General features: G+C 62.8%; 1 protein-coding gene across 8 annotated transcripts; it reads left to right on the plus strand.

The window, feature by feature from the left end:
• Positions 1 to 486: 486 nt before the first annotated feature.
• On the plus strand, positions 487 to 11,345 carry Kcnc3 (potassium voltage-gated channel subfamily C member 3). Of its 8 annotated transcripts, none has more exons than XM_042700138.1 (5): positions 487 to 1,516; positions 5,014 to 6,124; positions 6,777 to 6,779; positions 7,757 to 7,948; positions 10,434 to 10,717. In XM_042700138.1, the coding sequence occupies exons 1-5, from the start codon at positions 617 to 619 to the stop codon at positions 10,448 to 10,450; spliced, it is 2,223 nt and encodes a 740-aa protein (XP_042556072.1). In that variant the 5' UTR covers positions 487 to 616; the 3' UTR covers positions 10,451 to 10,717. The 8 variants fall into 8 exon arrangements, with proteins under 8 accessions (XP_042556072.1, XP_042556064.1, XP_042556067.1 ...); XM_042700130.1 differs by lacking the exon at positions 10,434 to 10,717 and adding an exon at positions 11,209 to 11,345 and having other exon boundaries at positions 617 to 1,516; XM_042700133.1 differs by lacking the exon at positions 10,434 to 10,717 and adding an exon at positions 10,237 to 10,419 and having other exon boundaries at positions 617 to 1,516.
• The last annotated feature ends 241 nt before the right edge of the window (positions 11,346 to 11,586 follow it).

Raw genomic sequence — 11,586 nt, forward strand, 5'->3', positions numbered from 1 at the left:
TTCCCCCTCTCTGGCCATCCAGGCAAAGTAAACCCAGCTCGAGCCCCTCCACCTGCCTCGGCCCCTCCACCTGCCCTGCTCCACACTGGGTCCTGCCTGCTGGGGCTTTAGGTCCCGGCTATTGATCTGTCTTGTTTCTTTCTGCACCTTCTCAACCCAACCAAATTGGCTTCTTCCATTGTTGTCCCACCCTTCCCGGCCAGTTGGCCTACCGTACCTTTTTTAGGCTCTATAAGGTCTCTCATACCTTACCCCGCTTTCTCCGTCCTGCTGGTAGCGCTGAGCCAGACAAACCTCAGCGTTCCTTAGGCGCCCCGCCCCTCCGTTCTGTTCTCTCAAAGATCCAATCAATAAGCTTAGTTGTGGCCCCGCCCAGTTCCAGCCCCTCATCTCCTGGATTTAGCCCCGCCCACATCTCAGACAAATCAGTTCAGAGCCTCCCCACAGAGGCCACGCCCTCTACACGCTAGCTCCTCCCCCACCCAATCGTGCCTGTCTTCTCCCCCCACTGGCCCGCCCCCTCCATCCGTCGTCTCCTCCCACCCAATCAGGTCTGTCCGTCCCCCTGGACCCCGCCCCCTCTCGGCCCCGCCCCTCCAGCCCCGCCCCCCGTCCAATGCTGAGCTCAGTCTGCGTCTCCTCGTTCCGCGGGCGCCAGGGGGCCAGCAAACAGCAGCCGGCGCCTCCGCCGCAGCCGCCCGAGTCCCCGCTGCCGCCGCCACCGCCGTTCCCGCCGCCGTCGCCGCCGCAGCAGGAGTCGCAACCGCAGTCGCCGGAGCAGCCCGGCCCCGCCGCGTCCCCGGCGGGCCCCCCGGCACCCCGCGGGCCCGGGGGCCGGCGCGCCGAGCCATGCCCCGGGCTGCCGGCGGCGGCCATGGGGCGGCACGGCGGCGGCGGCGGCGACAGCGGCAAGATCGTGATCAACGTGGGCGGCGTGCGCCATGAGACGTACCGGTCGACGCTGCGCACCCTGCCGGGGACGCGGCTGGCCGGCCTGACCGAGCCCGAGGCGGCGGCGCGCTTCGACTACGACCCCGGCGCCGACGAGTTCTTCTTCGACCGGCACCCGGGCGTCTTCGCCTACGTGCTCAACTACTACCGCACGGGCAAGCTGCACTGCCCGGCCGACGTGTGCGGGCCGCTCTTCGAGGAGGAGCTGGGCTTCTGGGGCATCGACGAGACCGACGTGGAGGCCTGCTGCTGGATGACCTACCGGCAGCACCGCGACGCCGAGGAGGCGCTCGACTCCTTCGAGGCGCCGGACTCCTCGGGCTCCGCCAACGCCGGGGGCGCGGCGGGCGCGGGCGACGCGGGCTTGGACGACGAGGCGGGCGCGGGCGGCGGCGGCCTGGACGGCGCGGGCGGCGAGCTCAAGCGCCTCTGCTTCCAGGACGCGGGCGGCGGCGCCGGGGGCCCGCCGGGGGGCGCGGGCGGCGCGGGCGGCACGTGGTGGCGCCGCTGGCAGCCCCGCGTGTGGGCGCTCTTCGAGGACCCCTACTCGTCGCGGGCGGCCAGGGTGAGCGAGATCTTGGGGTCCCCTCCTCCGGGCTCTGTGGGACTTCCAGTCCCTTTGGGGTTCCCCTCCCCGAACTCTGATCTCCCCCAACTCATCCCTCTGACCTCCACTGCCCACCCCCTCTCCTTGGTCCTCCTCTGAAGAGGTCTCCCCAACCCACCTTCCAAACCCCATCCGCCCGCTCCAGGGCGCCCCAGACCTCTGGAAACTTCCCGAGTCTCCCAAGCTTCTCCAGAAAACCCTCTCTCGCCGTAGAACATATCTCCCACCCCTCCGTTTTTAGAGCTCTGAGCCCATCCACACCGCTCCCCGGCCCCAGACGCTCTAGGTCCCATATTCAAACTCATTTTTCTCAGCTTTTCTCAGTGCCCCCCTCCTTTCTCCCTGGGCCCCAACTCCCACCAGACCTATCTCTCCGAGTTTGGCTGGTTTTGATCCCTTCTTCTGCTCTGGAAAGTCCCAGAAGACCTCCCTGATCCCTGCCCTCGGCCTCTGTGAACCCCAAAGCCAGTTTCTCTAGCCAGGACACTTCTCCTCCCCCCCCCCCACGAGTCTTGGGACACCTTCCCTCCTGGAAGTTCCCTCCCGCCCCCTCTTGTGTCCATGCCCCCCACAAGCCCTTCACACTCCTCATGTTTCCAGAACAGTAATTTACCCCCATCCCAATTCTTTCCTCCAGAACCCAGTTTGTCCTGCAGAGGTCCTCACCCAGGGGAAGCTCCCTCCTGCCATCCATTCTAATGCACACCCCACCATACTCTGGAGCCTACCCCCGTCCCCCAACTTCTACAACTCCAGGTCTCTTTTCCAAGTCTGTCAAGTGACTCTCTGTCCTCCTCCCAAACTTTGTCACCTGAAGCCTTGGGACCACCCCTCCCCCCTCCCGGTCCAAGTCATCAGCTCAAAAACGTCTTAAAATAGCGTCAATCCTTTTGCCCTCTCTGAGTATCTTTCCACCTACCCCGTGTCTCTCCCCTTCCCCTCCTCAAGCTTCCCCTTCCCAAAGCCAGGGGGAAAGAGTCCACCTCCAGGCCCAAACCCTTCAAGAGTCCATGTTCTCCACCCCGCCTCCCCAGAAAGTGTCTCCATTTCCCTGTAAAAGTTCCCGAGGCTTCGGAAACTTTACCCCCCCCCCCTTCTCCCCTAAACCTTTCTCCCCCTAACTTCTTCCTTGTCACTTAGTCCACAGTGTGAGGGTGAGTAGGAAAATGCGGGGAGAGGACTGGAAGGAGGGGGGGGACAAGTGTGATCTTGAGGGTCCCCTTGTAGTCTCCCGGAGGCCCAAACACCCCAAGGAGCTGGCTGGGCCCCCTTCCCCCCCCCTCACCGTGCCACGTCCTGGGCCGGGAAGGACGCGGAGCCGCAGTGCTGCGTCCGCGCCAGGGGAGGGAGCGAGGGGGGGCCGGGGCACTGCGTGAAGTTAAGTCCCTGGGAAGAGCTGAGTTAGCGAGATTTTGGGGTGAGTGGGGGGAGGTGGGGAGGAAGAGGTGCGGAAGGGACGTGGCCCTAGATGCCCTCTCAGGCTCAGAGCAGCCTTCCCCCCACCCTCCCGCGCCTGGGGCGCCCCTCCCTGCAGTGACCCCATTGCGGGGTGCTGAGTGGGGGGGGGAGATGAAGTCCTTATGTGTGGGTCAGGCTGGGGGTCCGGGACCGCTAAGGGAGGCCTTCAGGTAATTCACAGTAGGCGTTTTCATTTCTCGAGTGTGCCAAGCACTCGCCAGCCTCCCGTGGGGTGGTTAAGGGCTGGGAGTCCCGGGCAGCCCCCCGCCCCTCTCCCCTTACTCTTGATCTCCCACCCTTCTGGCCGGGGAGGGGAAAGGAGGAGGCGAAGCCAGCCGGCCGCCGTCCAGCTCCGCCGCCGCGCCCCGCGGCGGCTGCCCACCGGTGCCTTCCCCCAGGCGCTGGGAGGGAAGGAGTTAAGGAGGCCCTGGCCCGCGGCCTGCTGCCGGGACGCGGCGGCTCTGCGGCTGCGCGCGGCTCAGCGGGCCCCGGCGGAGAGACGGCGCACGGCCACTGCGGCTGCGCACTGCGGCGGGCGCTGTCCACGGTGCTGCCCGCGCCCCGCCCCCGGCCCGCCCCCACTGCGGTGCCGCAGCCGCGCCGCGCGGCGGAGGGGGCGGGGCGCGGACGGCACTGCGGAGAGCCGAGAGGGCTGCAGAGGGGGCCTCCACCGGACCCCGCCCGGCTCGCCTCGACGGGGCCCCCTTGTCGGGGCTGCACCTGGGACCAAAGCCGGCCTCCCACCCGAGTCTTAACACACCCGCTCCCAGGCCCTGACCCGCTGTCCCTCCTCCCTTCCACCTAGCCGTGCTCCACGGCAAGCCCGGGGCCTTCAACCCTGGGCTTCCTCCCCCCAGGCCTGGCCCCTGGCCCCCCTCAAAGCGACAACACCTCAGCCCGTGTAGCAACACTGGTTCTCCACTCCCACACCTTAGTAGTCCTTAGAGCCCGGCCTGCCAGCTCCCCGGTGTCTACCCAGCTTCCCACGAAAGCCTGGACCCTGCTCAACCCCCTGTCTCTCCTCCTCGCTCTCAACTATAACTATAACCGCCTTCCCCCTGCAGGGTGGCCGCCCCCCTGCTGCAGCCTGACCCTGCCCTGTCCTGCGGACCCTGGGGCCTCATCCAGCTTGCTCCCCTCCCCAGCCCTTGGCTGATAGGGCGGCCTGACCTCTGCCGGCCTCTGCCCGCTCACGGTGCCTGCACCAGCTCAGGTTCCTGACCCGTGGCCTTCTCATGGTGGGCCAAGTTGTATACCCAACTTAACAAAACTTAATCCTCACAATCATGTGTGGGGGTGGGGGGGTGTATGGCAGTACTGACCTTTGCACCCAGCATTTTGTGCTGCCTAAAGCTCTTGTTTGGCTTCCCCCCCCCAAGTCTGGTGTTCTTCCACTTGAGTCATACCTCTAATCTGGCATTTTGTTAGTTAATTGGAGAGGGAGTCTTTCAGACTTTTCTGCTCTTGGTTGGCTTCAAACTGCCATCCTCCAGATCTCAGCCTCCTGAGTAACTAGGGTTATAGGCGTGAGCCACTGGTAACTGGCCACAGTCGTCACAGACAAACAGATCCAGAAACAATTTGAGGTTTAGAGTTTGAATTTGCCCAAGTTTGGCAGGTTAGAAGCCAAGTACAAGCCTGACTTCTTCCCAACACATGGTTTTGCCTCTCCAGCTGCCCTGTCCCCTTTCCCTTCCCCTAGTGCCAAGATGAGCCAGAGGCTCTTAGAGTCTGCCCTCCATTCTGCTTGGGAGCTCAAAGACAGAACCTTGGGAAGGGTGGCAAAGAGACAGTACGGGCCACACTGGCCTTTTGTCTGGCGGTGGGGGGAGGGAGGTTTAGCCCCTGACCTGCAGACTACTTTTGTGACTCAGCGTTGGCACATCCGCATTCCCCAGGGCCTTGCCCAGGACACTGGGGGCGGGAGCATGGGATCGGGTTTAGATGCTGGTGGACCTGATGCCTGGGTCACCTCTTTCTCTCCGTCCTGTGCACAGTATGTGGCCTTCGCCTCGCTGTTCTTCATCCTCATCTCCATCACCACCTTCTGCCTGGAGACCCATGAGGGTTTCATCCACATTAGCAACAAGACAGTGACACAGGCCTCGCCGATCCCTGGGGCTCCACCTGAGAACATCACCAACGTGGAGGTGGAGACGGAGCCCTTCCTCACCTATGTGGAGGGCGTGTGTGTGGTGTGGTTCACCTTCGAGTTCCTCATGCGGATCACCTTCTGCCCCGACAAGGTGGAGTTTCTCAAGAGCAGCCTCAACATCATCGACTGCGTGGCCATCCTCCCCTTCTACCTGGAGGTCGGCCTGTCCGGCCTCAGCTCCAAGGCCGCCAAGGACGTGCTGGGCTTCCTGCGCGTCGTCCGCTTCGTGCGCATCCTGCGCATCTTCAAGCTCACACGGCACTTTGTGGGGCTGCGGGTACTGGGCCACACGCTTCGTGCCAGCACCAACGAGTTTTTGCTTCTCATCATCTTCCTGGCCCTGGGCGTCCTCATCTTCGCCACCATGATCTACTACGCCGAGCGCATTGGTGCCGACCCTGATGACATCCTGGGGTCGAATCACACCTATTTCAAGAACATCCCCATTGGCTTCTGGTGGGCCGTGGTCACCATGACGACGCTCGGCTACGGGGACATGTACCCCAAGACATGGTCAGGGATGCTGGTCGGGGCACTGTGCGCCCTGGCGGGGGTGCTGACCATTGCCATGCCGGTGCCTGTCATCGTCAACAACTTTGGCATGTACTACTCGCTGGCCATGGCCAAGCAGAAGCTGCCCAAGAAAAAGAACAAACACATCCCGCGCCCACCGCAGCCGGGCTCGCCCAATTACTGCAAGCCTGACCCGCCGCCGCCACCGCCACCTCCTCCACACCATGGCAGCAGTGGTGGCCTCAGCCCCCCGCCCCCCATCACTCCACCCTCCATGGGGGTCCCCGTGGCTGGGGCCTACCCTCCGGGGCCTCATACACACCCGGGGTTACTCAGGGGAGGTGCGGGGGGACTGGGCATCATGGGGCTACCTCCGCTGCCGGCTCCTGGTGAACCCTGTCCCCTGGCTCAGGAGGAAGTGATTGAAATCAACAGGGCAGGTGAGGCTGGGGGCCTGGAAGGGGGGGTAGGAGGAGGGAAGGGGCGGGAGGGTCTCAGGAACGGTTGGTAAGGTTCAGGGAGACTGGGGTGGTTGGTGATCATTGGGGAAAAAGGCAACCAGGGTGGTGACAGCCAGAAAGGTGAGACCTGGAGTTTGCCTTTGGAGAGACTTGGAGCTAAGCTGTTCCCAGGGGCTGTTGAGGCAGAAGAGTGTGGGGGGGAATAATGAACACTGAGAGGGGCTCATACGGCCCCAGGTGGCCAGAGACCGAGGCTGGCATCAGGAGCAGCTTTTGGCACTGTGCTGAGAGCCAAGAGGACAAAAGTGGCACCGAGGGCAGCAGGAAGTCACTGAGAATAGAAGGAACATGGGGAGGGATATATAGCGGGAGGCAGTGGTAGTGCGGCCAGCCTGGAGAACATGCGTGACACTAAGGGCCAGAGGCCTGGGGATGGGAGGGTCACAGGCTGGGGCGGCCTGGCCACGCAGAGTGGTGGGGCCCTGCAGAGGGAATGCGAGGAGAACTGCAGATGTGGCTGGAAGGAGATGAAAGCCAGAGAGACAAGGGGCAGCCCTGGGGTGGTCTGCAGCTCAAGGGTAGTCATTTGGGTGGTTGGGGGGAGGACACGGCCCCCCCCCCAGGCCTTAAGTAGGTCAAGCAAAGGAGCTGGGCCAGCCAGCCTCCATCTCACTCCCTTGGCCGCTGATCCAGTTTCACACCAGTAAAAATAGCTCAAGTCAGAGCCTAGGGGACCCCTGCATGCCCCTCCCTCCTCCTGCACCTCCCTACCTGCCCCCCACCTGTCCCTAAATGCCACTGCCAATCTGTCACGTCCAAAACCCCAGCACCTTGCCCGGGTCATGCCAGCTCCACTTCCACCTGCCACCCTCCCAGCATCTGGCCCGGCTGTCCTCCAGGCCACCTGCCCCTCTCCCCCCTCCCCTGCCTCACTGCCCACCCATCCCTGACCACCAGGTCCACCCTACCCATCCTCAGAAATCCTCCCCTCCCCAGAACCAGTGGGCACCCCCACTCACGCCCTTCTACCCTCTGCTTGTCAAGGCCCTACCCTAGGGTCTTCTCAGAGTTGTATTTTTGGGGGCTAAACCCAGGGTCTCTCTCATTCCAGGCAAGCATCCCACCATTTGAGCCATGCCCTCAGCCCTTTTGGTATCTTTCTTTTCTTTCTTTTTTGTCAGTCATGAGGCCTGAACTCTGGGCCTGGGCGCTGTCCCTGCGCTCTTTAACTCAAGGCAAGCGCTCTACCACTTGAGCCACAGTGCCACTTCCGGTTTTCTGGTGGTTTTATTGGAGATAAGAGTCTCATGGCCTTTGCTGCCCGGGCTGGCTTTGAACCTCGATCCTCAGATCTCAGTCTCCTAAATAGCTAGGATTACAAGTGTGAGCCACCAGCGCCCAACTTCTTTATTATTTTTGAGATAGGGTCTTGCTAACTTTGCCCAGGCTGGCCTGGAACCGGAGATCCTCCTGCCTCTGCCTCCCGAGTAGCTGGGATGACATGCATGCGCCCACACCTGGCTGGCCCTCGCTCCTCCCCCCTCTTTCCCTTGATGACTTTGCCTCCCTCCCTCTTTCCTTTGGGTCTGTGTCTGACCTTTGGGGCTGCAGACCCTCGCCCCAATGGGGACCCCGCGGCAGCCGCGCTGGCCCATGAGGACTGCCCAGCCATCGACCAGCCCGCCATGTCCCCCGAGGACAAGAGCCCCATCACACCTGGAAGCCGGGGCCGCTACAGCAGAGACCGGGCCTGCTTCCTCCTCACCGACTACGCCCCGTCGCCTGATGGCTCCATCCGGAAAGGTGAGGGGGCCTCCAGGGGCCCCAGGGGACCCTCCCTCTCTCCCCTGCCCAGGGGAGGGAGGAGAGGGCGGAGGGGGGAGTGATGGGGGTGCCGGGCTCCCCTCCCCTCAGCCCACACCTCACCCACTTCCCGCCTCGCCACTGACCCTTCACCTGTCTTTATTTCATCTCCATTTCCCCCCCCACCCCCACCCTCGGCCTCTTCCCCACCTCCAACCACCGGGGCTCCCCCAATGCCCCCCCCAGACTGGCATAAGCCAGCTCCCCTGAACTTCTTACCCGACCTCAACGCCAACGCTGCAGCCTGGATAGCCCCCTAGTGGACCAACCCCTCCCCGGGGTAAGTAGCCCCCCCACCATGCACCCCCTGACTCTCCCTGCCTCCCGACTAACCCCTGTGAGAACATGCGCCCCCCCACTGACTAAGACCCCCACTGACACTGACCCCACCCACCCAGGATTAACCCAGACCCCGCCACCCCTGATGCACCCAGACTTCTGCACCCCACCCACCCCCAGGACCACCCAGCCCTGGCGACTGACCCCATCCTCAACCCAATCCTCTGCCCTATCTGCATTTGTGAACCAATAAAACAGGGTGCAGAAGCCAGGGACAGGTTGGGGTGAGCCCCATCACCTACCACCCTTTGCCCAGGGAGTAGAGCAGATGCATAGACAGGAGGTCAGGGAGGGGAGAGGAGGGAGGGTGCAGGGATCCAGCTAAGGGTGCCATAGAACAAGGCCAGGCTTGGGCCCGGGACCTCGTGCAGGAGTCCAGAGAGGCCGGGCAGAGCCAGGACTATGCAGGGGCAGTGCAGGGACAGGCTGGAGTGGAGGATGAGATGGGAGGAGAGGATGAGGCTGGAGGAGGCAGAGTGAGAAGTCAGGGTCAAGACAAGGAGGCTGGGAGGTGAGAGCAGGAGGTGAAGTGTCCAGCGTTTACCACTGCTAGGATGGAACATTCTAGAATCCATGCCACAAGCCTGGCCTGCCCTGGGAAGTTCACACAGGAACTCACCACCCGTTTATTAAGTAAAGAATCATTTGCCTGGCTTTGCCCTACTGAGCATCAAACCCAGGTCCGCTTAATTGCTAAGCAGGTGCTGTACCACTTGAGTCATGTGCCTGGCCCTTTTATTGTTTTAGTGTTCATGGTTTTGTCCTGTCTGTTTTCCTGGTAGCTAGGATTAAAGGTGTGAACCCCTGGGCCAGCCCCAGGCATGATTCTTGAGGGTTCAGAGAAAGATTCCCTGTCCATAGTTTAGTCTAGAGCAAAGGTTGGGACAGCCCAAGGGACCCAAGCTTGCAGCCAGCTGTTCTTGTAAATAAAACTTTACTTGGGACACATGGCTGTCACACCACAATAGCAGAAGAGAATATTGGTAACCCCGGTCATACAGCCCCTATAGCCAAACAAGTTCACTATCTGGCCCTTTGCTGGACAGATCTGCCAACTCCCGATTGGAGGAAGCAGAAAATAAACAGGAAACAGAAAAAAACCCAATCAATATATTTTGGTCATTTCATATAAGGGTCTTTTTGAAGAGGTGACATGAAATCTGAAGGGTGAACCCAAGGTGGCCTCCAACCATGATCCTCAGAATCTCTGCCTCCTAAGTAGCTGGGGTTACAGGTAGAGCCAACTAGCCTGGACCTCAGGCTTATGGTCATCATAACCGGAAGCCACCTGGTGGTTCTGTCCCTCACTCACTCAACCAACATCTGTGGGCTGCACCTCAGGAATGCAAAGACCTGCCAGGCTAAGGTGATGCCATAGGGAAACTTGGGGTGTCTCTGTGGACGGCCTGGCAACCCCCCCCCCCCCAGGTTTAGGGAGGGCTTGACAGGCACGGGAGCCAGGCTTCCTCTTCTAATGCAGGATTCAGGATTCTGTTCCAGCTCCCCTCCCCTCCCCCATCATTCTCCATTTCATCTCACCACCCCCCCTTTTCCCTGCTTGCTCCCAATCTTTACCAACCTTTCTGCCCCACCCCAGGGTCTAAGGGGCCCCGGCTGGAATGGAGGGGGGAGAGGAGTGGGGAAGGCTGGGAGCAGGGGGGGTGGGGGGAGGTTTAGGGGAGGTCCCTGCTTCTCTTGCCTACAATGCCAAAATCCATTCATTGAACTCAAATCATGGCTGGAGCTGAAGGGGCTGACTGAATCCAGTGCCCGGGATCCTTCCAGTCTCCCCTCCTCTCCCCACTTCCCCTCCTCTCCCAGGCCTGTCCCCCACCCCCATTCTCCGGCCCTCCCTCCTCCTGCCTTGTTTTCCCCCCACCCCACCCCAGCCACCCCAGAAGCTCCTTCCATATTTGATGTCTCTGGCCGCCCCCATTTCACTGCTCTCCTGCACCCCGGAAAACACCAGAGAGGAAGAAGAGATCCCGGCGTTTCTCCATCCCCCCAACAGTGAGGCTGTGTTGGGGGGTCCCCCATCATTCCCCCTCCCCCAACCCGCCGTGACTCTCTGTATTTCTGTCCCCAGCTCTTGTCACCGCCTGAGACCTCGCGAGACCCTCGGGTCCCCCCTGTCCCTTCCCCCCAGGTTAGCAATTGGGAATGGCTGGGAGGGGGTATCACAGGACCCCGGGCTTCCACACCCCAGGCCATGTCCTGAAGCCAGCACCCCACTTCCAGGCAGCCCCCTTACCTCTGCCCAGATCCCCCCCACACACACTCACACACTGGCGGAACCCAAGAGGTGACACCCACTGAGCCTGGGCCTTGGCTACCCCAAGCTGTCCTGCCGTCCTTCCGGTCATGCGCAGAAGCCCACCCACCCATCCACTCGGTCTTCGGATGGTCCAGCTCCTGGCACACCTGCCCTGGGAAGCTGGCCGGGAGGTCCCCCCCCCCCCCCGCCCCGCCCCTGCTCCCTTCTCTGCGCCCCACCCGCCGGCACCCCAGTCCTCTCCACCGGCTGCTCCCCACGTGCATCCCACCAGCCTCCCTGCGCCCCACCGCCCACCATCCCGCCTCGCTGCCCCCCCTTTTGGCCTCAGACGAGGGGAGCTGGGTGGGGCGGGGCGGGGAGGCCCGGGCCCCCCCTCCCCGCGCGCGCGCGCGCCGCGCAGGCTCTGACTCCTGTTCTCTGCTCTCTCTCTCTCCATCGCCTGTGTCCCACTGTCCCCCCTTCTCTGGGACTCCCGCCCTCCCCTGCATCCCTCTCTCTTCTTCTCCCTCCTGGGGTCCCTCGCTGCTCCCCCCCCCCGCCCTCTCTCCTTGCCGCCCTCTCCCCCTCATGTCTCTGCCCTCCCCAGGTTACGAGAAATCCCGCAGCCTGAGCAGCATCGCGGGCCTGAGCGGGGTGTCCCTGCGCGTGGCGCCGCTCGCCACCCCGCCCGGCTCCCCGCGCGCCGCGCGCCGCGCGCCCCCCACCCTGCCCTCCATCCTCTAACCCCGCGGGCGGGCGGCGGGGGTCCGGGGGGCGGAGGAGGAAGGCCCGAGGAGGAGGAGGTCTGGGGGAGGAAGGTCCGAGGAGGAGGGGGTCCGGAGGACGGCCCGAGGTGGGGCCGAGGTCTGTGCTGATTTTTTTTTTTTAACAAAAGAAAAAACCCAAAGTCATTACTAATAGGCTCCCGAGAAGAGACGCCAGCCGATGCCCGGGCCTCGCCCCCGCCTGGCCCGCAGAACGGAGG

The sequence above is a fragment of the Dipodomys spectabilis genome, unplaced genomic scaffold (assembly GCF_019054845.1).
Source record: "Dipodomys spectabilis isolate Male_0828 unplaced genomic scaffold, ASM1905484v1 ptg000266l, whole genome shotgun sequence".
Classification (NCBI taxonomy): Eukaryota; Metazoa; Chordata; class Mammalia; order Rodentia; family Heteromyidae; genus Dipodomys; species Dipodomys spectabilis.

Bases quoted from the DNA above. Each gene is read 5' to 3' on its own strand.
- Kcnc3 (XM_042700132.1), top strand. From the start codon at position 617: ATGCTGAGCTCAGTCTGCGTCTCCTCGTTCCGCGGGCGCCAGGGGGCC. The intron at 1,517-5,013 runs GTGAGCGAGATC...TCCTGTGCACAG, and splicing joins ACTCGTCGCGGGCGGCCAGG to TATGTGGCCTTCGCCTCGCT. The intron at 7,949-8,164 runs GTGAGGGGGCCT...CCCCACCTCCAA, and splicing joins TGATGGCTCCATCCGGAAAG to CCACCGGGGCTCCCCCAATG.